Source organism: Alosa alosa, chromosome 16, assembly GCF_017589495.1.
Source record: "Alosa alosa isolate M-15738 ecotype Scorff River chromosome 16, AALO_Geno_1.1, whole genome shotgun sequence".
Taxonomy (NCBI): domain Eukaryota; kingdom Metazoa; phylum Chordata; class Actinopteri; order Clupeiformes; family Clupeidae; genus Alosa; species Alosa alosa.
The window spans coordinates 12573565-12601098 of NC_063204.1; the positions used below are offsets into that span (position 1 = coordinate 12573565).

At 43.9% G+C, this 27534-nt stretch overlaps 1 protein-coding gene across 1 annotated transcript; it reads right to left on the bottom strand.

The window, feature by feature from the left end:
* Nucleotides 1-3475: 3475 nt before the first annotated feature.
* Nucleotides 3476-19609, bottom strand: LOC125309887 (mucin-2-like). Its single transcript, XM_048267003.1, has 4 exons — nt 19177-19609; nt 18842-18957; nt 16557-17783; nt 3476-3679 (listed from the first exon to the last, which is right to left on the bottom strand). Exons 1-4 carry the CDS (start codon nt 19553-19555, stop codon nt 3476-3478), a joined length of 1926 nt encoding a protein of 641 aa, XP_048122960.1. The 5' UTR covers nt 19556-19609.
* Nucleotides 19610-27534: the final 7925 nt, after the last annotated feature.

Genomic DNA, 27534 nt, shown 5'->3' on the forward strand with positions numbered 1-27534 from the left:
ACAGGCAAAGGGAGCTGTAGAGAGACAGCAGCAATGAAAATTGACAGGATACAATGTTAAAAAATGAAGATTTCACCATTCATTTCAATGGGAATTGAAAAGAAAATAGCTGTTCATTTGGAAAGGTTATCATTCATCATTCTACTATAATAGACTGTCATAAACCAGGGGGTTAAATCAGGGGGCTTTTTCATTTCATGGTTCTCACTGCACATTGTGTACACTGACTTGCAGTGGGGCAGTGGTAGCATACAAGCTAAGGAGCTGGGCTAGCATAGCCTAGAAATCTAGACGCGCCCCTAGCGGCAGCGAATTACATTTGCTGCCAGGGCTAGTCTAGCAACCCTCCGTTGGCTTGTGAGCTCCAGAAATCGAAACTTAATCAGGCCAATGAAATCGTGTATAGAGTCGTTAGGTGGGCTTAACATAATGATTGATGGCAGAGTTGCAACGGTTTGGCTTGAATTCCCTGCTACTTGAAAAACAAATTAGATGGATGTTGCTGCTGGCTAACAGTGTGACACGAAAGTTAAGCTTTTATTAAGTTGGCAAACGTTTGAACTAGCTCGCTGGTGGGAAACGATGGGACTCATAGCGCTGCCGCTGTCCTATTGCGTGCAGAGGGAATTTGAAAGACAACTGATTATCCCCCCTCGACTGAGCACTGCGAACGGTGAGTGTCCAGACCCTACATTTTAATGTGGGTCTGGCTCGTCAGGTTAGGGCTAGCATGCAGTAGCCTGGAAATGTGTGGGTTCAATTCCCTTGTATCCCTTCTGGATAAAGTTGTCTGCTAAATGAATGAATGTACATTTAAATGTGAGCAATGCAACTTCATGCATTTGAATTACGGGTAACACTTTACTTGACGGGTGAGTTCCTAACACATTCATAGCAGCTATCATAAACTGCACATAAAGCATTCATGACTGTTTCATGAGACATGAATCAACATTCATACCAAACCTTTCATGAATGTGGAAGACAGAACGACGACAACTTGTCAAAATAAAAGTGCAACAATCGCAAAGCAGCATTGCCGTTTTTGTTCCAAACCTCTTACCTGATCACGTCACATCTGAGTCAATGGGCTACTCCAGTGCCAAAAAGACAGAACATGGTCAAGCAAATATTTTTTGTTTCATAAAAATGTATTTGTTTTATGATGTAACCTTGATCCAGGTGATCCAAAAGATGATTTCCCATCTTTTGCTACTGGGAATGTCCAAACGTTCCAGGTTACACAAATACAGGTCAGCTGAATGTAGGCTAGTTTACCTCCCAGTGTTAAACTCAGTGATTACGAATACTTCATAACTTGTATAGTAAAGTGACACTCGATGTAGACTTCATAAGATATTCATGAAATATTTACAAAGGCTGGAGAGATTAAATTAATGCTATCCAGGTTACACAAATACGGGTCAGCTGAATGTAGGCTAGTTTACCGCGATGCTGCTTTTCAATTGATGGACTTTTATTTTGACAAGTTGTCCTCGTTCTGTCCTCCACATTCATGAAAGGTTTGGTATGAATGTTGAGTCATGTCTCATGAAACAGTCGTGAATGCTTTATGTGCAGTTTATGACAGCTGCTATGAATGTGTTATGAACTCACCCGTCAAGTAAAGTGTTACCGAATTATGAAGTGAACTGACTAAGCACTGTATGCATTTATAAAATAATAATACAAAAAATGGAAAGGGTTGCAGTTGGCAAGACCTGGTTTGGTTTCCTCATTCATGTTCTGTCTCCCATGTCTCCATTATCATGTCTCCACTATCATGTCTCCATTTTCATTGCTCCATTATCATGTCTCCACTATCATGTCTCCATTTTCATTGCTCCATTATCATGTCTCCATTATCATGTCTCCACTATCATGTCTCCATTTTCATTGCTCCATTATCATGTCTCCATTATCATGTTCCATTATCATGTCTCCACTATCATGTCTCCATTTTCATTGCTCCATTATCATGCTCCACTGTTCCATGTCTCTGCTATCATGTCTCCACTATCGTAAAAGCACCAATTACCGCCCCTTGAAAAGCACCAATTACCGCCCCTTGAAAACAACAATGTTTTTTAATACTTCAAAATAACATTTGATAAATGAACCTTACATTTTTCAGTAGCCATAGGTGTGTAGATTTGAACAAAATCTGGTTTGGTTCTTACCGGGGCTTTTACTGCCTGAAATATCTGATTTTGTTTACCACGCTCTGAGTTTAGTTCTGGGCTGGTACTGTAGGTGCCCATTTTAACCTTTTCACATGGCACATCAACGGTTAGACTGAGAATTTTCGTCGCAAATCAAAATTCCACTGGAGCTCCAAACGGATTTGTACACACAGCCTTACAACACTGTTCACAGCTCTTCGAGTCATGGTAAAATGTCATTTTTGGTACATAGCTAATTTAGATACACTTATGGTGTGGGTGCTTGCATTTCTTTAGAAATCCGCCGTCTTGGTTTGTATAGAAATGAAATACACATAAGAGGGCGGAAATAGGGGACGGGCGGTAATTGATATATCATATCTCCACTCTCCCATGTCTCCACTATCATGGTTCCACTATCATGTCTACACTATCATGGTTCCACTATCATGTCTACACTATCATGGTTCCACTATCATGGTTCCACTATCATTGGTTCCACCATCCATGTCTCCACTATCATGGTTCCACTATCATGTCTCCACTATCATTGGTTCCACCATCCATGTCTCCACTATCATGGTTCCACTATCATGTCTACACTATCATTGGTTCCACCATCCATGTCTCCACTCTCCCATGTTTGCTTTCGCACCCCGAGGTCATAGCTAAGGCAGAAATGCAATCGCAGATGCTAAAGTGTTGGGTTGTATTGGGCACAACAATGTTTGGTTTCATCGTGGTGGTGTCAGTGCAAGTGGTTTAATGGTCTTATAGAGCAGTGGTTTTCAAATGGGGGTACGTGAAGGCACTCCAGGGGGTATGTGAGATTTTAAAATATACATATAATTTGCAACATATACAATCATTTGCAATACATTTAGTCATGGATTGTTAAAATTTAAAATGTTCAAAATAGTTTTTTTTCCAAATGTTGGAATTTTGTATGTGTTCCATGTATCAGTTCCAAAGTTTAATAAATTTGACACTGGTGTTTCTCAACTAAAAAATTTTTGCGCTGGTTAGGGGGTACTTGGCTGAAAAAATATTTTACAGGGGTACATCACTAAAAAAAAGGTTGAGAACCACTGTTATAGAGAATAAGTTGGTCCAAGTAAAGATCTCAGAGATTCAGGATTTATGATTCCTACTGAATAATGGGGCGCGTGACTTCTCCATAGGAGGCAGGCTTTTTCCTCTGCAAATATCAAAACATCTGCAGAGCCCCATAAATGGAAAAGGAAGAAGCTTTCTCTCCTGCAGCTGCTGCTGCTCCCCCTGCTGCTGCTCCTTCTTCTGTTGCTATACTCTTGCTACTGCTGCTCCTCCGTCTGTTGCTGCTGCTGTTCTTCCTCCTCCTTCTGCTCCTCCTCTGCGGCTACTGCTCCTCCTCGTACCGCTGCTGCTGCTCCTCCTGCAGGTCCTGCTCTTCCTATTCCTCCTCCTCCCGCTGCTCCTCCTGCTGCTGCTGCAGGGTTGCTGGGTTTGGTGCTTGTTGAATCCTCCTTTTGTGTAAACTAAAACACAATGGTTGTAAACAAACTGCTGCTTTAGCTTTAGCTTGGGACAGTGTAGTGTAGAACAATATCTCTCTCTCTCTCTCTCTCTCTCTGAGTGTGTCAGCCTGTGCGGAGCTACTGCAGAGCCATTGGCTCATCTGGGTCCGATGGGCAGGACTTAGCGAAGGGTCAAATTGGGGCTCCACTCTTTAAAAGGGTCTTATTATGACCCGCTGGGAGAACACGCACTTTGGTCACTGTCACACCATGCTACTGTATTCTGCTCCACTGCTCAGCGAAAGCCACGCGCTCTGGACAATGTTGTTACCGTCGCTCCTGCACGCTCTCAGAGTGGGAGACTAGGGCCTGCTTTTAAGCAGAGGTGTAAAAGTCCGGCTTCAAAAACTAAAAGTCCTACCATGTATTGTTTCTAATGTACCTGTGCACTTTGTTATATCCTGGTCTAGGGCTTGTGGGACATAACAAAGTATTTGAATTGTGAGAAACGGGCAGACAACGAAACGTAACATTAACGTGTATTTATTAATAGAAAAATTGTTTAAATAAAAAACAAGGCCTAAACGTAGGCCTCTGTAGCCAGGCACTCTCTCCTGGTCTCTCACCCCAGGGAGTGGAAAATCGACAGTGGTTGCACAGGCAATGCCCCGAGGCTGCCCCTAGTGGCAACGGAGTGCGGGAGCAGTGGAGCCAACGAAAAGTGATCCGCAAAGCAAGCAAGAGCGAGAGCTCCCGTAAGACGTCAGCCAGACACTTTTAAAGGGGCAGGTGGACGTGGTGTCCAATTGGATCACCACACCAATCAGCTGCACCAATCAGCCTAGCAGACACACAACGAGAGAACAGACACAAGGAACACACAGAAATGACCCAAAGAGTCATAACAACTTAACACAGGTGATATCATCAATTAGCTCATCTACCTGGCTGAGGAGTTGCACTTATTAGATTCAGCTGATTTAGTGAATGGTTGGAGCAAATGTGGCAGGACTTTTATTTTCTGAAGTTGGACTTTTACAACTCATTTAAGGCCTTTTGTTTGGACTTTCTTTGGACTGTTTTACAGCCTTAGTTCTGATTCATTCTTCTTTTTGCTATTACTTTATTTTATAACTAAATATAACTAAAATAACTAAATATATACTTTCAATTTATCCTTCATGGTAATTTTTGCTTCCTGACATGTCAAAAATGTTTTTGTTCGTGTTCTGTAACCCCTAGAGCAGGGCATGACTGTGTGTGTGTATATATGTGTGCATATTATATGTATGTGTGTGTGTGTGTGTGTGTGTGTGTGTGTATGTTCAGATCTGCTGTGGGTTTATGAATGCCTTTTGACCTCTGCCGCTCCACCATGCAGTATGTGATCTTCACCTGAAGCGGCTGGGCACCCAGGTGAAGAGACAGCGTCACCTGGAGGAAGACGTTGATACTTCTCCCTTTCTCTATTTCTCTCCTCTCTCTCTTTCTTTCTCTCTCTAGTCCAGTTTGCTACTGTTTTCTTATTTTTTTTACTCTTCTCTCTCTTTCTCCTTCTCTCTCACTGTTTCTCTCTATCCCTTCCTCTGCTCCTTTTCTGCCTGTGATCATGCTGTTATAAATCTTCTAATGATTCCCATGACCTTCTCTGCACTTCTCCTCTCGTCATCTTCCTCTTTCTCTAATAATTCTCTCTCTCTCTATTCACTTCTCTCTCTTTTCCATCTCTCTCTTACTCTCCCTCTCTCTCCTGTTGGCTTGTTCATTCTGTGGCTCTTTTATTTCAGACAAAAAAGCATGAAGCTGGAGAATCAGAGGAGCAGAAAGGCAGAAAAATAGAATTATTACCCAGCATCCTCAGGCTACCGGCTCAGCTCGCTCCTCCATGATGCAACCTCGAGTAAGCGCCAGTGCTTTTATTGGAAATTACCAATGTGGACCGCTTCACTTTACAAAGGTATCACTAATCTTTCAAAGGGAATATTTTCATTGCCCAAAGCAAATTATAGGTAAAATAAGGCTGTGAACATGCCACAGTTCTTCCATATCAACGCCAGACAACAGACCAAGAATTAACTTAACCAATTGCAAACATGTTTACATGAGCCTTTTTTCATGAGGTTACAAGTCATCAACATGTTATAACACATGCCCTAACAAACAACACACGCACACACCCTCCATACACACACACACACATGCGTGTGCGCACGCATGCTCACAACGACACCGACACACACACACGGTCATAAACATGTCATAACACATGCCTTAATCATACCTCTGGCTGTCACAGCTGATGTTCTGTGATGCTCCAATATCATGTTACCTGAAATGTCACAGCATTAGATGCCATTATTCCTTGACTAAAACTCTGTCAAACCATCAAACATCACTACTATGGCAGCTGTCATGACTCTTACCAGTACAGGGGGCCTGACACTGCTCTGTTACTCGCAAATCTGCGTCATAAAATGTTAACATGGCAGTAGAGAGCACCTGTTGTTGCATGTATGTCTGTTTGTGTGAGATGTGTGAGGTGTGGGTGTGTGTGTGTGTGTGTTTGCATGTCTGTCTGTGTGATAGAGAGTGCGAGAGAGAGAAAGATTGTGTATGTGTGTGTGTGTGTGTGTTTACAGTACGTGTGTGTCTGTGTGATAGAGAGTGCGAGAGAGAGAGAGAGAGAGAGAGAGAAAGATTGTGTGTGTGTGTGGAGGGTGTGTGTGTGTGTGAATGTGCGTGTGAGTATGCCCTGGCCTGTCTGGAGCTTCTGGGGTGGATGAGAGCTGGGGTTGCCATGGCATTTGACCCCAATCTGCCTTACTTGGCCTGCTTCAGTTTGCCAGCAGCAAAAGAGAGACAGCACACACAGAAACACACACACACACACACACACACACAGGTAAAACTCAGACACAGGGCAGAGTAACAGAGAGATAGGTACTTTATCTTCTGACACACAAATGCAGAGGGCACTCTGATACATGAACACACACATTCCATTTCCTTTACAGGTGAGATGTATTGAAAGGACACACAGACACACATGCACACACACACTCAAACACACGTGCACACACACACTCAAACACACGTAAACACACACACGCAAGCAAACACATTCAAACACACATTTCAACACACACACACACACACACACACACACACACACACACACACACACACACACACAAACAAACACACATACACAAACTCACACACACACACTCAAACACATGCACACACACACAAACAAACACACACACACACTGACACACACACAGAGGACAAATGCAAAGAAGCTGACACTCCAGCAGAAGTACTCTCTGCCCTCAATATAGTCACGCAACTCGCCACACACACACACACACACACACTGCAGAACATGTTACCAACTAGTAGAGAGTCAGACACACACACAAACTGACATACACATGATGTGGCAGACCCACTCAGTGACAATGTCATCTTAAATTCCTGTCAGAATTACAATGAGGTTTCAAGGTTTCAGCAGAGCCGAGTGTCATCTGTGTGTGTAGTGTGTCGCGACCACTTGGCTCGGAGTGAGCACGACATGAAGGGGAGACCACACCAAAGTATATTTTAAACAAAAGTATATTTATTAACTGATATATTTACAAAGTCAGTATGTGTAAGGAAAAGCAAAACTGATGTGTAGGTCAGCATGTGAATGGGTAGTGCAAAAGTAAAGGATCAGCCCTGCTGCCAGCCCTGCCAGGAGTGTGCTCGTGATTGCAGTGTCAGAGCGGGAACCAACTGGAGACCACTGATTATATACACCCTCCAATTAGGCCATCAATTAGCCACCTTGATAGAACCTCCACAGCTCCTCCTACAGGCCAAGACAGGAACAGACAAGATCAAGCCACACACAAAGTCAGGGAGAAAGAGGAAGACCCAGCACGGTAGAGCTGGGGTGTCACAAGTGCTATATGTGAGGTGTGTGTGTGTGTGTGTGTGTGTGTGTGTGTGTGTGTGTGTGTGTGTGTGTGTGTCTCATCAGTCTCTTCATCTCTCCCTGATAAAGTGATGAGACAGGGCAACCTAATTGATCAATTCAATACATTTACTCCTTTCAGAGAGAACTGGTTTGCATTTCTCCGTCCTCTATCTCTCTGTGTCTGTATGTGTGTGTGTGTGTGTGGGGGGGTAAGTTGATAATGCCCTTATGCAATGTTTATTTGTGTGTGTGTGTGTGTGTCTGTGTGTGTGTCTCTGTGTGTGTGTGTGAGAGAGAGAGAGAGAGAGAGAGTGTGTGTTTGTGTGTGTGTGTGAGAGAGTGTGTTTGTCTGTGTGTGTGTGTGTGTGAGAGAGAGAGATGGAGTGTGTGTGTGTGTGTGTCTTGATAGATGATGGTGCCCTGTCTGTGCCCGTCTCTCTGTCTGTGCCCTTCTGACCGAAACAAAGAGAAGGGCTGCCAGAGGACTGGCACAATGAGGCCACCTCAGTCACAAACACACACACACACACACACACACACACACACACACACACACACACACAAATGCACATATGTCCGCACGCACACATGCACATACACACTAGTACACAGAAGTGTCATCTGATGGGGTGAATGAGGATATCTAAGTCTAGTAGAAGCTTGGGTAAATGCCAGCTATCAGAGGACTCTGGCTATATTCACCCAATATCACATTGACACACACACACACACACACACACACACACACACACACACACACACACTGGTAAGCATGCATGTCACTTGTATCTTTCCATCTGCCCTCCCATCAGATCAGATCAGATCAGGCTGTTCTTTCTTGCAACATGGAACTCCAACTGACTCCATCTGAATTAATACAGTTCCTGTCTCTCAATTGACGCCACACACACACACACACACACACACACACACACACACACACACACGTGTCTCTCTCTCCAGGACATGTTGAAATGGAGTGTGTGGAGATGACTGTAGCAGGTGTCTGAATCCATCCCTGTCTCCTCAATGAAAAACTCTCTCTGTGCACATCAGCTCTATCACCACACTCTCTCTCTCTCTCTCTCTCACACACACACACACTAACACACACTCACATATACATATAAACACACACATACACACACACTCACACACATACACACACACACAAACTTATTACCATATCATTCCACACTCCCTGCTGTCCCTGCTCCTGTTACATTGGTCATGCACGTCCAGATAGTCAGGAAGAATCAGATCGGCACAAACACAAACACACACAGAGAAGTGTCATCTGATGGGGTGAATGAGGATATCTTAAGCTAGTGGAAGCTTGGAGACATGCCAGCTATCAGAGGACTCAAGCTATATTCACCCACTCACACTCAGACATACACACACACAAACACACACACACACACACACAAACGCATTACTAGTAAGCACACGTCAGACTCTTTACTCACACCGGTTCTGTTGCCACACACACACACACACACACACACTCACACTCTTAGCTGTCGATTGTGTATAATGACGACGCTTGCTCTAGGGAGGAGGTACTGTAGGGGGTGTTGGTGGCTGTGGAGGTCGATGTGTGATGCATCATCATGCGGTCACTGTCCCTCTCCGGTCACAGTCACCATCAACAGTCCTGTTCTGTTAGTGATGCAAACATCAGTCAGTAAGAATCAGAGCAACACACAGCACACATACAACACACACACACACACACACACACACACACACACACACAAAATGATACACGCGTGCACACACACTGACACACTGACACACACACACACACACACTGATATACATGTGTACACACACACACACAGTAATGGGAGTATGGCTTTTTTAAAACGTTGTATTAGCTACAGATAAAGAAGAAAAAAATAGAAATACACATAGTCGATTTTCTCTTTGCTCTCAACACGACCATTAGTGTATTTGTCATCAGTTATAAAGGACTGTTAAAGGCTGTTTCCAGGAAATGCAAAATTAATGATGTGTGTCTCTCAAAACATCTCCCAATTACAGACTATTTCTGTATTTCTGTTGGATGAATCCAGAGATGTTTTTATCCCCCCTTTAGAAGCCCTCTCACATGTCTCTCTCTGAACGCTAGAGAGTCTCTGCTCCTGTGAAATCCATTCCCTGCATTTGTGACATAGGAATTGCAGGGTCTACAGGCATGGACTCTTAGGTTCACAATTAGGGCTTTCAGACATACGTGTAAGACCGGAGGTTCTGCTGATGTTAAACGGTCATATGGAAGTCCGAACTTAGCTGGTTGTTCTACTGCTTCCCCCCTAGTATTTCCTCCGGACATTATGTAAATGTACTGTGTACATGTACTGTGTCTAAACGAAGCGTAGAACATGCGGTTAAAATTCACACCTAGTGAGAGGGCGTGTCGGTGACGTTTCTTTTGTGCGTCCATGTGGTTAAATCTGACTTAAATGCCAGTGTCATGATGGAGTGGCATAGTGCTGTCTAGAAAATCTCCGACCTGGAAAGATGCAGACATGGACATGGAGCTACTGTCCATGAGGGCGGACAGCATTGTGATAGAACACATGAAGGGAACGGCAAGAGACACGTTGATGTAGCCTACAACTGCATCGCAATATATCCCCGACAAATCCCCGATATTTGTTGAGCATAAATATGCCTAGAGAAAATGAAAACGAAGAAAACACAACTTTGTTCCAAGCTCCTTACGTAAATGCAATAGACACATGGGGAGAGGATGCTTTTTGAAAAAATAAACCATGAAAAAATGAACCACTTCACTGTTATGTTAGTATTTTGTTTGTTGCTTAAAAACGTTGTATAGGATGGCCATATGATTACCATGAAGGTACCATACAGTTTGTGCATGCTCTCTCCAACGCAAACCAGATTTGGGGTTCCATAGCCAAGTAATTCTGCTACATAACGTTGAAAACAGATAAATGTGTTTATTTGAAGCACACACAAATACTTTAGGTCAGTTTCAAGTATGTGCACTTACGTGACTACTTCAAGTATTAGCCTACGCACAATACATTTTTCTTCTTTAGCCTACATAATGCATACACTTTGTAAACAAACAGCAGCTGTGACAGCGGCCACATATATTCTGCGTCATATCTCGCCTCTTGTGAACTCTACAAGCCCCCACCCCTCACTCAACAACAACACGGAGTTTCTGTAATGTGCATGTATGTCTTTCACACATATAAGGTCCGTATAAGGTCAGTATAAGGTCCGCAGGTTAGCATCACATCTGAATCATCCGGGGTGGTTGAACACTGAAATTGTTGATTTTGAGATTGTTTGTGTAGAATTCTAGAAGGAACTAGGAAAATAATTCACTCCTCTTACAGGTTAAGTATGTTTTTTTCCCCTTATCTCAAAGGACAGTGAGAAGATGGACAGGAAGTGGGCTGGAGAGATGGGCTGAGATGGGAAATAACCCGAGTCGAATTTGAACCAGGGACCCCATGGGCACCTGGGCCCAACTGTGGCACAGGTGCTGCAGCCAGTTGTGCCACAGCACCCCCTACAGGTGCCTTTTTAAGTGATTGTTAGTCTCGGCGCGTGTGTGTGTGTCCTTGGGGGATAAAGGGCTTTGGCTGGGAAATGGCTCTGTTCTCTGCCCTGTTCCTCTATTCTGCTCCCTTTGCTCTCCTGAAGACAAGTTGCAATTAAGGCGGTGGTCGACTGAAAGGAGTGGGATAATTGATTGTCACACTCGGCATGTGATCCTGTCAATTATGCATACACACACACACACACACACTGAGGGAGGGTGTGGTAGAGGAGGAGATGACAAGGCGTGAGAAAGGTGAAAAGGAGGAAGAGGAGAGAGGAGCTGGTGTCCTGTCACTCACACACACACACACACACTCTACTCCCTGTAGGGACACAAACCCTGCATTCACTCAGAGCTTACAGCCAGCCAGAGACCATCTCCAGGGTCAACGAGGTCGTGCACAGAGAGGACACTTCCTCAGAAAGTTCCAGAAATAAACAAACCAAAAAACAAGCACAGGTCTTCAGTACTGGTCAATAGCTCCCAGTTCATCCTGTGCATGTTTTGTATCCTCACACACCCATGTTTGTTTCATTAGTGACTCCTGCGTGTGTCTGTGTGTGTTATGGAGATTCTTATCTCTGCTCCAGGATGAATCTTGGCCTCGGGCCTTGTGCCTACGGCCGAACCACCGCTGTGGACTTATCCTTGCCATATTGCTATTATATAACAGTTCCACTTCCAACCAATCAAGTTCAAAGACATCAAATTGAGTTTTCCTCATTAGTGAGTTTTCTATATGCCTGCACCGCCACAATTAGTTCCAGTTTAGTATTGGCATCTTGTTGTCAATCAAAGGAAAATGTCACCCTGCTGCCAAGTTGAGTGAGAAAGGCAGTAATTTGTTTACGTGCTTATCACATTAATCTGGACATTCAGCCTACTCTGTTTAATTCAATAACTGTCAAATGTGATGTTAAGAAATGAATGCTCTCTTGGTTTGCATGTATGGAATGTTTGCGTTGGACAATTTAATACAAAATGTGGAGTGATTACTAAGAGGTTGAGTGGGGATGTAGATATAGAATGCCTCTCGTTCAATCAGAAATTAATAAATAGCTTGACTGTAGCTAATTGCTGTATTATCAATTAATCTTGAATCAATTTTGCCCACACACACACGCAAACACACACAGTATATGTCCACTTCCATGATTGATTTCCAATCCATACAATGCAGTCCTGCTATCGATGCATCTGCCCCTAGGTGGGTATTAATTGCAGGGGGTATTTATTGCCTCCCATACTTGCCCAAAACAGCAGGAGTGACTCGGAAAGAATTGGACATGAGTGTATGAGTGTGCATGGCTCCCAAAGGCACTCGTGGTCTGGAAGGAGGTGTTCAGATGGTTTAATTGCTGTGCTTTTTGTGTTATAGTATTAGAATGAGGGATCACCTCACACATGTGTGTGTCCCATTCAAACCTACAGGAATCAAGCCTCTTAGTCAAGACCACAAAACAGGTGATGGCAGAATCTGCTCACAGTCATAGCAAACACTGACAGACATATCACAAATGGCAGATTAGTGGGCTAGAAAGGTATACTAAATTGTCCTATTGTGGGACACTGCCTAATGTGGGACACCTAAGCTCCAGTGGGTGTGGCCCTTCCCCAGACTAATAAATGCCGGTGAAACTATGGGAAAGCCAAAGCTGCAGGGTATGTAGCCTATGTTGAGCACCTTAAACCTTAAAGGTGTGGGTTTTTGAACATTCTAACATAAGATTCCATTCCACAACAATTCAAGGTTCTAAAATTCTCTTATAATAATAATCAGCACATGTGTGTGAGTGCTGATTCCAACCCCTCACACAATCACATTAACGCCAGCGCTAGTCTGTGAAGCTGATAATGGTGTGTGTGTGTGTGTGTGTCTGAATGTCCGAATGAAAAGGTAATAGCTGGTAATTAAGAGGTGATTGTCAGCGGTGTTGTTGTGGCATGATGAGAGGAATCTACTCATTTCCTCATCTCTCTCTTTCTGTGGGGGGCATCAGTGGGCTAGTCTATTAGTTTTTGAAGAAGGCCTTTTGAATAATATCCCCCTGTTTATGTTTGCTGTTATGCCTTTTATGTGGATATAGTCTTAGTGTAAAGATTTATAAGAGTAGCTTGTGTGTGTGTGTGAGAGAGAGAGAGACAGAGACAGAGAGACAGAGAGAGAGAGTGAGTGAGTGTGTGTGTGTATTTGTCTGTGCCCGTGGATGTATTTTAATGAAACTCTGAGCTTTGCTACCCCATTACCAGAGAGGAGAGCTCTCCTCACCCCAGGCAGCGCATGGCAGCTCCAGGGGATTAGACATCAACGCGCGTGCGTGCATGCGTGCGTGCGTGCGTCGGTCCAAGCAGCTTTAGGGGATCAGACATCAACATGATGTTGAAGGTCCAGGATGTCCACAGGGTCACAACCCATCTGAGGAGAGATGAGATTCTCTGCAATCACAGAAGGTCTGCAGCATCCGCAAGCCTGAAATATTCTCTCTCTCTCTCTCTCTCTCTTATGCTCTCTCATTCTCTCTCTCTCTCTGGGTGAGCAGGATAGCTTTGGAATGCCGTGAAACCCTTGCGAAGTGTTGAAATCTGTTCTGTTCTATGTTATCTCAGCTACTGTGTGTATGTGTTTGTGTGTGTGTATGCACGCTTGGACGTGTATTTATATAAAAGTATACATGTGTGTGTTATTGTGTGTGAAGATGTGTATGTACTGTATGTGACTGTGTGTGTGTGTGTGTGTTTGTGTGTTTGTGTGTTTGTGTGAGAGAGAGAGAGGGTGTGTGTGTGTGTGATTTACCAGCTCCCTCATGAGCGGCTCAATATCTCGCCCTCATCCCAGTCAACCTGAGCGCAGTGGGTTGGGACAGAGCTGCTAAATATTCAACAGGAATGAATCAGTCTGGACACACACAGTGACACACACACATACACACACACACACACACACACACACACACACACACACACACACATGCACACACATTCACACTCACATATACACACAAAACACACAGGCATGCACGCACTCTCTCTATCTCACACAAAAAACACACACACACACGCTCCCAAAACAGTCGCTGTGCGAGTATGTTTGCATCAGGCAACATTCCATCTCCCTGTTCAGCATCAGCCCTGTGCAGCCTAATAGTTAAAGGAGAATTTCGGTGTGATATTGACCTAAAGTGTATTGAAACATGATACCGAGTGTGAACGTATGTCTCATAGCCCATCTCGACTTGTCCCCTGCACTCCAAAATTTGGCGCTAGTTAGCCGATGCTACCAACAACTTTTTCAGTAGTGGTGCTTCGGCATCGGGCTAGCCATGCAAATAAATCACTGTTTTACACCCATTTACGAGGCTCAATGTATCTCCACACTTCATTGGTAGACTTCCTAGGGCCCTGACATTTAAAACGAGACATTGAGAACTTTGAAAAAGCACTGGTAGTTTACTTACAAGACGATTTATACAGACAGTATCTTCACGAAGTTTAACGTTTGCAGCCATCTTGAATTTAGTCACGATAAGTCGAGCAACGAGTAAGAATGAACAGGTATGATAAATTCCATCAGATTCCAAAAATAATTCAGTGGAAATGCATGGATTCCAGTTTCTTCCAGTAGCAGCAACTGGAATCCATGCATTTCCACTGAATTATTTTTGGAATAATTGCATACATACATTGATACTTTACAGTGTGGATATATTTGAAATTGTGGTGAGGCTTGCAGCTGCCTGTTTTTTTAATCAAGGGCCAAGCACACAAAGGCAGAGTGAGCTATTTTAAATATGTTGTCAGACCTCTCCCCATGCAACTATATTAATGACATGGATCTGTTTAACAAATATACTGCTCAAAAAATTGTTGAAATTGACACTGTTTGGTTCTGAGCACAAGTAAAACTTTTGTTTTGAAAGAACTGTCAGACATTCTGTGAATGTAGTTTGAGAATGGAAAAAAGGGTGGAAGGTTTCAAAAAATGTTTTTGAGCAGTGTATATTGATAATTTGAACTCTAAACCACTGACATCCAACCAATGATAACGCAGAGGTATATCCCCAAGAGTGCTCAGGGATTGGTGATCAGCGATAGTTGTTGGTGCATGTCACCCATGCCTACAAAAGGCCCAAGGACATCCAGCAGGCTTATTGCATTCTGTGGAGAGTATGCTTAAACCCCCTAGAACAGTGGTTCTCAAACTTTTCACAAGTCCCACCATTATGACTGACATTAAAATTCAGTAGTGTAGACCAAATAAACTATTTTACATTGTACATACTGTTTTACATCATTTTTCCCCCCCAAGAAAAAAAAAAAAAAAAAGTAGTTAAGTTAACTTCACTGATCAGGGACTTTTTATTGTATATATTTTGATGTAAGTGATTAATAAATCTTTATGAAAGAACAAAACCAACTCATGGAACATCTCTTGGCCAATCAGAAACAAATACATAATTCCAAAGAATCAAATTGTAGTATAATCTTAGAACACTCGACACCAAAGCTTTATTTACTTGCTTATGTGTTGCAGATATCAGTGCAGGACCATCGGTTTTCTTTATCTGAAGAAAAACTGAGCTAAACAAAATTTGAAGGATGAGTACAGACTCCCAAAACCCTTATCCTTGCCTGTGGCACATTTGAGTTGAAACAAAGAGTCAATTTGGATTGTGTTAAAACCTTGATCATCATCATGCACACATAAGCAATATGGCAGTAGAATTTTAAACTTTCAGTTTTGGCTAAACCATGAGACAAGTAGTCAGTAAAACCACTCGACAAGCAACTTGGAACAAATGATCTCGGACAACTAAATTCCAAATACACTTTTTAATATATGCATTAAATGACACATATTGGAATAAAGAGTAGGAAAATAAAAGGTTGAGTAGGGAATGGTTTTGGAGTGCTGTTGAATTGATTCCACATTGATTCTGTGGAAGCTCTAGAATGTGCTTCTGTAGTTGGTGCAACAGTAGTTTTAGAGAGTTTTCACAGGCATTACAGGGTAGTAGCCTCCAAAGAGGGGATGCATCCACGGATTCTGTGGAGGAAGCTCTGCATCTGTGGAAGGTGCTTCTGTAGTTGGTGCAACAGTAGTTTTAAGGGGGCAAGGTGCAGCAGTAGTTTCAGGGGGAGTGCAATAGTAGTTTCAGAGGGAGTCTTCACAGGCATTACAGGGTAGTAGCCTCCAAAGAGGGGATGCATCCACGGATTCTGTGGAGGAAGCTCTGCATCTGTGGAAGGTGCTTCTGTAGTTGGTGCAACAGTAGTTTTAAGGGGGCAAGGTGCAGCAGTAGTTTCAGGGGGAGGTGCAATAGTAGTTTCAGAGGAGTCTTCACAGGCATTACAGGGTAGTAGCCTCCAAAGAGGGGATGCATCCACGGATTCTGTGGAGGAAGCTCTGCATCTGTGGAAGGTGCTTCTGTAGTTGGTGCAACAGTAGTTTTAAGGGGGCAAGGTGCAGCAGTAGTTTCAGGGGGGGGAGGTGCAATAGTAGTTTCAGAGGGAGTCTTCACAGGCATTACAGGGTAGTAGCCTCCAAAGAGGGGATGCATCCACAGATTCTGTGGAGGAAGCTCTGCATCTGTGGAAGGTGCTTCTGTAGTTGGTGCAACAGTAGTTTTAAGGGGGCAAGGTGCAGCAGTAGTTTCAGGGGGAGGTGCAATAGTAGTTTCAGAGGGAGTCTTCACAGGCATTACAGGGTAGTAGCCTCCAAAGAGGGGATGCATCCACGGATTCTGTGGAGGAAGCTCTGCATCTGTGGAAGGTGCTTCTGTAGTTGGTACAACAGTAGTTTTAAGGGGGCAAGGTGCAGCAGTAGTTTCAGGGGGGGGAGGTGCAATAGTAGTTTCAGAGGGAGTCTTCACAGGCATTACAGGGTAGTAGCCTCCAAAGGGGGGCATCCACTGTTGATTCTGTGGAGGAAGCCCGGCAGCTGTGGAAGGTGCTTTTGTAGTTGGTGCAACAGTAGGTTTCAGGGGAGTCTTCACAGGATAGTAGCCTCCAAAGAGGGGATGCATCCACTGTTGCTTCTGTGGAGGAAGCACGGCAGCTGTGGAAGGTGCAACAGTAGTTTTAGGGGGGGAAGGTGCAACAGTAGTTTCAGAGGGAGTCTTCACAGGCATTACAGGGTAGTAGCCTCCAAAGAAGGGGGGCATCCACTGTTGATTCTGTGGAGGAAGCCCGGCAGCTGTGGAAGGTGCTTTTGTAGTTGGTGCAACAGTAGTTTCAGAGGGAGTCTTCACAGGCATTACAGGGTAGTAGCCTCCAAAGAAGGGGGGCATCCACTGTTGATTCTGTGGAGGAAGCCCGGCAGCTGTGGAAGGTGCTTTTGTAGTTGGTGCAACAGTAGTTTCAGAGGGAGTCTTCACAGGCATTACAGGGTAGTAGCCTCCAAAGAAGGGGGGCATCCACTGTTGATTCTGTGGAGGAAGCCCAGCAGCTGTGGTAGGTGCTTCTGTGGTTGGAGCTAGAGTAGTGGATAAAACTGGAGAGACTTGGTCTGAGCTTGATGCAGAGCAGGAGAGGGTTACTGGATTGTCGTGCCACAACATCTGCAGCAAGTGGCTATTTCCCTGGAGGAAGACATAAAATATTGCAGTCATACACCTAAGTATAAGTATATATACTCTTTTGATCCCGTGAGGGAAATTTGGTCTCTGCATTTATCCCAATCTGTGAATTAGTGAAACTCAGCACACAGTGAACGCACAGTGAGGTGAAGCACATGAATCCCAGCGCATTGAGCTGCCTGCAACAGCGGCGCTCGGTGAGCAGTGAGGGGTTAGGTGCCTTGCTCAAGGGCACTTCAGCCATGCCTACTGGTCAAGGTTCGAACCAGCAACCCTCCGGTTACCTAGCTCAACAAAACTGAAACATGTCCCACATTAATTGAAATGCTAAATAATTGCTTGGGGTCCCTTTGCCCAACTTCAGGAACACTTTTGGTTTAAGAGCCTTTCATCTACAACCAGTAAGGACACTCCTATGCACACATATCTGTTTACAAGGGACCAAATGGTATTCAAATTGTATGTAATTTTTATTATGTTCACCATTAGCTTCCACCCCTCTGGTGAGTTGATTGGACTTCACCCAGGAAAGTCTAACTGTTCAAGCTACTAAAATCGATTCATGAAATGTATGCCAACAAAAAAGCCTGAAGGCAACAGAATGCTAAAACAGGATATGTCGAGATCACCGTTACAGTAAGTGAGCTTGCCTTTTTAATGTGCGAGTGTGAACTTCCTTAATCTTACATTTAAGGTGTCAAGTCAGGGGGGTCCCTATATTTGTGATTAAGGACAATAAGGATCTTAATTTTATTTTCAGGTGTTAATTCAGGGATTCCTTGATTAAGGGGGGGGGGGGGTTAAGGGGAAATCAGGTAAAGGGGGAAAAGGGGTAAATTCAGTAGGCTTCTCTCCTTAATGGACCAAAATCCACACACATTTCTACTTAAACAGCTTCTGTAATTAAGTAGTTGTTTTTAAAGTCAAAAATAAATCATTAAAAGGGAGTGAAAATTAGTTGTTTCATAGTGATTGATGGCATCTCTATGGGCGGATGTTACTCCCACCCTGACAATTTAAAAGAGAAAATCCCCTGACGTGACATGAAAACCATAGCTTACCCGTTTTAGAACATCACAACCATCAAATGGGGCGACAAACACAAGGCCCACTGCAGTCCTTTTCACAGAGTAGCCACAGTCTCCTGGTAGCTGGCTTAATGAGAGAGGCATGCCACCTGTTAGAAAGAAAATAGAAAAAAAAAAAAAAAAAAAAAAAAAAAAAAAAAAAAAAAATGTCACAAGCTATTGATGCAAACACCGCAAGTGAAAGGGTTGCAAGGAATCAGCTGAATTAGGTTACTAATGTCGACAGACAGTTATCGTGTACACTGAAAAAAATAATAATAAATAAATAAATAAATAAATAAATAGTAGTAATTCAATACTTTTCTTACCTCTGTCTAACTGGAGTGAAGAACATCCAGGGCCTTGTGCAGAGAACTCCATGAGGTCATTAGTACATAATAAATTTGGTTTCATACGATGCCAAGCCTTAAAGTCTTCAGTGGCGCTTTGTCCACCCACCTGGCCAGGATGTGGATCGTCAGCTTGAAATTTAACAGAGCCATCATCTGCAATGTTTTCTCCAACAGATCGTCCCTCATATTCCAGATTTCGACCCAGTGAAATATCCCCTGTGCCAAAAGTAATGGTCCCAGTGTGAATGTTCTCAGACCTTTCCTTACGATGCAGCTCGTCTCTTTGCACTATTTCGAGGCTTATACCACATGTTTGGCCAATGTAAAGAAATACAAAACACAAACCAAGCCTCATTTTTATAAAAGTAGTAGCCTACAACCAGGGAGCTGGACTAACCTTGGTCTCACAACTCTTTCAGTAGCCTATAAATAGGCCTACTCAATTACCACCAATTGAAATGAGATCAGTGACCAAGCCTCTGATCAGGCTTTAATTGATGATGCAGCTGAACACTTAAATAATCAAGACCTACTATAGGGCTCTGGGCCTACTCTTTAATTTCATTAACAGCTGAACAGATACAGCTGGCCCATTGGTTTTAGGAAGGCTACATCAATTAGGCTAAGTGGACAAGCTGTCCCAGTAAACTTTTTGTCAAGGAGCATACATTATTATTACAGACTATTACAAAAATTGGTCTACCTACAGTATTTAATATGATGCCATCTGTTAGGTGTGCATTTAAACGTGACATTAGGAACGCACTACTAGTGTCGCTGTCTCATATCACCCCGCGATAGGACCATGTTATTGCGGGGAAACGAGCTCATTGCGCCACTGATTCGGTGACATGGTGAGATTCAGACTTTACCTTATTACATTGTCTTCTCTCTGCTACGTTCCACTGCTAGCAACCTGTCGATTCAGGCACGCGGGAGAAAAGTTTTTCAACCTGTGCACTTTTCTGTATTCTGCAGCACTATGCTTTGAACGTCTCATTCATGACTGTTATTTAACCGATATCAGTGAAAATGAATTGCTTACAGCTCCCGCATTTAAACCATCTATGTCATTATTTGACAATCAATGTGTTTTCAATGTTGTAGCTCGCTGCGCTGTGGCGCCCCTGGTAGTTTGGCGCCCAGGGTAATTGCCCAGAATGCCCATGCCTTCCGCCGGCCCTGGTCGACAACTGCTGTGTGTGTGTAAAATAGAGTGCCTCATCTGAACAGCTGTGTGTCCTAACAGCTCTCCAGCAGGAAGAGGCCGCTCTTTTTGTCCAGCAGAGAAGGTCTGACCATCAGCCCTCCGTCCCTCTGGCCACTGGCTGAAAGGGGATTATGAGCTAAAAGCAATTTGGAGCATCAGAGGAAAGGTGCTGCCCAGAGTCCAGAAGACCTTTCTTTCCACAGCTTCTAGCCTGTGAAAGGAAACTAAAAGTGTGTGTGTGTGAACACAGCCCACCCCTGATCTTTCCAACAGTGCTGGTTCCTGTTTAACTGCAGAACAGAGACATTTGTGCTTCTTCCATTAAACTCTGTGGCCCCATGTGTGTTAGCAGGGGAGGTAACAGCCTACATCGCCTTAACCAAGAACCACCTCCAAGGTCTCTCTGCCTCAACACCTGTCTTTTTCTCAACACCCTCCCTTTCCTCCTCTCCTCCCCTTCCTCCTCTCCTCCCTCCTCTACACTCCTCCCTTCCTCCTCTCCTCCCTTCCTCCTCTCCTTCCTCTTATCACCTGTCTTTTTTCCTCTCCACTTTCTTCTCAACTCCTTTCCTATCTTTTTCCCTCCTCTCCTCTGTTATGTCCTTTCCTTCTCTGACCTCTTCTTTCCATCTCTCCTCTCCTTTCCCCACCTGTCCTCCCTTCTCCTCCTCCCTTCCTCTCTTCCTCCTCTCCTCCTTGAATCCATCCCCCCGTTCCCTTGAGTGTTTTCACAGCCTCTGAAGCGGGGCTCAGAGCGGGGGGTGGGGGAAGGGGTGGGGGGGGGCGGGAGTCAATTGCCGATTGGCCATTACCTAAATAAGAGCACACGAGAAGGCCACAGCACTTGGCTGTCTGAAATGCGGAGACACAGAATTGTGATCAGTTCAAGGGCCACGAAACATAGCAAACTAAGCAGAGGCTTCAAGTGCCTTTTGGGATATATGGAAGGGTGGAGTGTGTGTGTGTGTGTGTGTGCGTAAATGTGTATTTTCTTTAACGCTACAAAGTTTTTCTAGCAGGCTGTTTTCTTTGTTTTCAGAAGAGTACCTTGGGTTCTTATTGGATATTGTCTTATTGCGATTTGTTTCTGCTTATGGGGAGCCAGATAACACTCAGTCTAACCTAGAGCAGGTGTGTGTGTCCTGCAGTGGATGTGTGTGTGTCTGTGTGTGCTGCTGCTCCCTGGTGAGGAGTCTGCCTGTCCACTCCTGCGACACTGACTGTGTTTCAAGGAAACTTAATCAGCTGATCTTCCTACAGGAACTGTTCAGGCATTCTCACACACACACATTATGATTGTGTGTGTGTGTGTATGTGTAGATATGCATGTTGTGCATGACCATATGTGAAAATGTGGATGTGTATATATTCAGTACATGTGTGTGTATATTTGTCTATCAGCATTTGTGTGTGTGCGTGTGTGTGTGTGTGTGTGTGTGTGTGTGTGTGTGTGTGTGATTTACCAGCTCAATATCTTGCCCTCATCCCAGTCAGCTTGAGCACACTGGGCCAGGACAGAGCTGCTAAATATTCAACAGGATCGAATCAGTCTGGACACACACACACACACACACACACACACACACACGCTGATAGACAAATGCATACAGTTTTCCTCTTCCGTCTGCTAACCTGAAATATTACAGGAAGATGTAGAGACCACCACAACACTCACCAGACAGAAAGACACACACACACACAAACCTCCTGTTCTATGAAACTTAAGCACAAAGGGCCTTGATCAGATCTGAGGGAGGGTCTCGTAATGAGGCCTATGCAGCCAGCCAGCCACCCACCACCACACACACACACACACACACACAGTGCCTTCATGTTGGTCAGTGATATTGGTCTGCTGCTTCTGTAAGACCACATCCGTAAAGGTTTGTTTGCACTTGGACGTCAAACAGATTTTATAATTCACCTGCCGGAAGCATACGGCTCTTTCTGCCTGTCATGTCAATGTCTCTCTCAGTCTCGAGATTTGCACTTCTGTCAGCAGACTTATCTCTGAAGATCAACGTCAATGTTATGGGTGGAAAAGTACAATCTTTCAGCTTCTCCTATTTGGCATGCTCCAACCTGGCTGGGATTTCCTCTGTGCACGTGTGTGTGTATGAGTATATGCAAATGTATGACTTCCTTTTTACCGCATCAGATTGGCTCCCACACTGATCGGATGCTTTGGATAATTGGGGCTGAATTATTGGTTCATTCTGAGGTTGAATTGGGCACTAAAGTGGTTCTGGTGTTTGGGGCCTGCTTCGCCCAGCGAGGCCATGATCCACTTGTGAGCGGCCCGTCACGAGCCCTCAAGGTTAACACTCCACTTATAGAGGAGTCAATATCAGCTCTGCTTCATTAGCACGAGGCTGTTGGGCATGGGAGCTTTCATGAATTTCATGAGGGGTGGACTCATTTAAATGGTAGTGATGGTGCAGCTGTCTACACACACACACACACACACACACAGGATAGACATACAGGCTGGAGGGAAGGCTATCTTTGTTTTTCTACATGTCCATGTGTGCACATGCACACATGTGTCTAAAAACACTGAAATAAAAAAAGATGCCTGCTTGTTTCCTGGAGGCCTATTTTTGTCCATTAAAAATATATAAATGTATAGTTTATACATTATACACTTACTGTATAGTAAGTGAACTATATAAATGTATAGTTTATACTTTGTACACTGTTTCAAATTAATTGTGAAATGCAGTGAATAAATGCATAATTCCAGCTTTTAGCTTTTACACAGATATCGGGACATCATAGATCAATCTTTTTCTCAATGCATTTAGTATTGTAGAATCACTGAATTGTCATATCATTGTTATGGGCAAAGTCTTGTGACGCATCGATTTATCAGTTACTCTGTGATTCCCACCCCTACACACACACACACACACACACACACACACACACACACACACACACACACACACACACACACACACACACACACGTTTAATTCTCACCCAACACCAGTGATGCCTCTGTGTGTGTCATTTCACTCCCATCTCATCATCACCAGTGTACCACCACAGCAGGTGAATGGCAGCCAGCCATGTTTACTAGCTTCAGGTGAACAATAAATGGGAATGAAGTGAGAATGTGTGTGTGTGTGTGTGTCTGTGTGTGAGGAGGACTCTCAGATAAACTCATGACTTTGGCTCAGGTCCTACACACACAACAGCAGGGGACAAGACCTGCTGTAAGATTAATCACTTTAACAAACACACCCACACACACATATACTGTAACAGCAGGAGGGGTGAACACACAGAATAGTCAAATAATAACACACACACACACACAGGATGACAAATATTAACACAGACACACACACAGAAATAATAACAAACACATAAATGATGATAGAGTAACACATGATTATAATTAATATAATATCAACATAATTAGTGACATTGGGTAGGAATCTTGCATGAGACAGAGCTCCTCAGCGTGCACGCACACACACATACACACACACACACAGACGGATGTGGGGGTGTGAGCTGACATGTCTGCAGTTCACTTACAGGCAGCTAATGAGTTCTGACCTTGTTTCAAAGCCATACACGGATGACCTACATACGTCCAAGGGAATGCAATGGTGCCAGAAATAGCAAATAGAATGTCTATTACTCTGGGAAATCTGGTGCAGGCCCTATGTGGCAGGATGATCATCATGTCCAGTACATCTTTAGGGTCAAGTTTTCTTATTTAGTTTAAAGCCTCATGAATGTTTCAACAGTTGGAGACTTTGAGAGCAACCAATGCCATGGTGTGTGTGTGTGTTTGAGGGGAACCATCCATCTTTTTGACACCAGCTCAAATCTTTATCAAATCACTAACCTGTTGTCTCCACACAATATTTTTTGATGAACGTGCAAAACTATAATCAAGACAAAACCTAATGATTGTATTTTCTTACAGTATAGTCAAGACAAAACCTAATGATTGTATTATCTTACAGTCTAGTTAAGACAAAACCCAACTGTCCTCTTTTACACCAGTAGAAAGAATATGATGAAACAATAAAATAAAAGAATCTTGACAAGACCCGCTATGTGTCAAAAGAGTTTCTACTCAAGAACTCTATTCTGTGCACGCAAACAAACAAAAACAAAAACACACACACACACACAAACCATACTCATACTCTAACAGACATGAACAGTAATATGCTTGTAGATTGTGGTTAAGAAAATCTGACCCTCAAAATGGCCTCTTTTGGAGCGAATATTGTAAAGCGTCTTTACTAAGATTGCAAAGTGAAAAAGTCATGTGTGTGTGTGTGTGACCTGTTGAGGTAAATGTGACACACATACACAGCTCTCTCGCTCTCTTACACACACCTTTCATCTCTCTCCCCTTCTGCTCCCCCTCTCATCTTCAGTGTGTGTGTTTGTATGTGTATGTGTGTAATTGACAGGAGCATGTGCAGTGTGACAATCGATTATCCGGCTCCTTTCAGTCGACCGCTGCCTTAATTGCAACCTGTCTTTGGGAGTGGAGCGAGAGCAGAGAGGCGCGCGGGGGGGCAGGCACTTTTCCCTCTCTGTTCCTAAAGGACACACATAGGCAGGATGACATATAAAAGACTCTTCAGTGTAAAGTGCCTCTGGGAAGGAAATCGTGAGCGACAGCTTCAGGAGTGAATGTAAGCAGCCGCAAACAGAAAAAAAGCAAACATCATTGCATACATTCAACAGCAACCGCACCTGTAATTACATGAGGTCCTGAGGGACGTTGTGTTTTGTCATTTGAGACATAGTGGAAATTACCTCCTCGGTCTAGTAACAATAAAACCAACTAGGCTACACAATTTTGCATTGAAACTGGAATTTAATACACTTTTTCCTTCTTCTAAATGTACAGCAAAAACACATAGACAGGTATGCAAGTGCACACACGGGCAAGCACACGTCTCTGGTGTGAGATCAGAAATGTGCTTCAGGGCACAAACAGACAACCCACAGTCCCTCCTCCCTTCCACATGCCAATGCAGAAATGAAAAGGAAGGGGAAAAGGCTTTGGAAATGGGGGCTCTCTCACGCATTGAGACTGTGGTCTAACAGCGCCCCCTGCTGCTGCCATGCTGATACATATGAACTAATAAAGGCAGAGCTGCTGTATCTGACTGGTTTGGAGCATAAGGGTGTGTTTCGTTCCTCCCTTACCAAGCTATCAACACCTTCCAATAGGTGTAGTTTGGTGTAACATTAAAATGGAGTTGTCAAAGATAGTCCTGGTCATGGTAATTATAATTCACAAGTCTGGGATGATCCAAATTGGCCTCAGATACTGTAGCAGAAGCAACAGAAGAGGGTCTGTGTCTGTCTGCCTTTGGAGACCACAGGACTGCATTGATGTGTGGATTCTCTCACAGACTCCAATCATGTATGAAATTAAAGTAACAGCAAATAGCACGCATATAAACACACCCATCTCAAAGATTGTCATTTAGGGTTGGTACTTCCCTAACACTCTGCACTTTGTATCTGGCGCAATACACACCACCACCAAGATTCATGGGAGGTGTGATTTTTTCTGTCATAAAATTGCTATTACACTACTGATTAGTCTATTTTTGTCCTATTTTGGTTGGTGCATTTGTTCAAGAAGAACAGTATCTAATATTTCAACTATCACTTTCTCCATTTCAACAACAAAAAAAAGTTCCTTGTACATTTCTCAAGAAAATAAAGCATCAAGCACCCTTTGATCTGAAAAGTAAGCAGCACAGCACACACATTTGCAGTAATCATTAGACACTAGTGCATGAACAGACGGAGACTGAGTCGGCTTTGTGGAGGTTTTTGAGATGTTGTTGCAGCTTTTATTTTCCAGATGTGTCACCACCATGACCACCCATTACACACTGATGCGTTCAGCCAGAGTCGGGAGGGGCAGCGGGGACACTCTGACCCCAAGGTCGTAGGGTCAGAGGTCGGGAGGGGTACAAGGGGTCACACACAGTCCTTACAGGAGGACCCAGCGAAATGTACCGAGGACAGGAAAATGAGCAGCAGACAAGCCTCTCTGATTGGCTCAGATTGGCTCAGAGCAACCAACAAGCCTCTCTAATTGGCTCTGAGCAGCTGACAAGCCTCTCTGATTGGCTCTGAGCAGCTGATAAGCCTCTCTGATTGGTTCAGAGCAGACGATGAGCCTCTCTGATTGGCTCTGAGCAGCCAACGAGCCTTTTGGATAGGCTTGGAGTAGCTCTACTTCCTGTCCTTGGGGACTCTACTCAAGTGCAATTCTGTGCTCACAGTCCTGATCGGCACTTCAGCTTACTCAAGCACGGGGGGGGTTGGGGTGGGGGGGCATCAGGCTAGAGAACGCTGCAGCCCCCAAAAGCATGCACACAACACAGGAGACAATTAGAAACAAAAAACATAAGAGAAAAATAAATACATTTGGGATTAAAAAAAAAAAATCTTAATACATTACTTAAGTTTTTATGTCTTTTGTTTTTTTTTTTCTTTCCTTTTATCGTCTTCTACTGTTTATGTGTTTAATATATATATTCTAAACACACAGCACTTTGTACAATTTGGCTTACAAGTTCTCTGTCTTCTTAGCAGGGGAATAGGGAAGGGAGAAGGGAGGTTTCAGCAGAGGGGGCAAACAGCAACATCGGCAGGCACGAGGTGAGGAGGCGGGGGGCATTTAGGAGGGGGATATTTTGGGATAGCTTGAGGGAGGGGGGCAGGTCCATCATCCCTGATTGCCTTTAGCCATTGGAGGAGGAGACACAGGATCACGCTCCTGACTCCTCTTTCTTCTTTCTTTTTCCTCCTCTTTTCTCCTCTCTTCTCTCTCTCCATCTCTTCTGTGCCCTAGGAAAGAGTCTTAGCAGGAGTGCGAAGAGGAAAGGAATAAAAGAGTGTGTGTGTGTGTGTGTGTGTGTGTGTGGAGAGAGAGATCTATAGAGATAACCAAACAGAATGGTTGAGAGAGAAGAGAAGAGAAGAGAAGAGAAGAGAAGAGAAAGAAAGAAAGGAAGAGAAGAGAAGAGAAGAGAGAGAGAGAGAACCCAGGGCGGAGAAGAGGGGTTTGAGGAAGAAAAGCTCCTCTCGCGTTGGCTGGGCAGAGAGATCTTGGTAGCA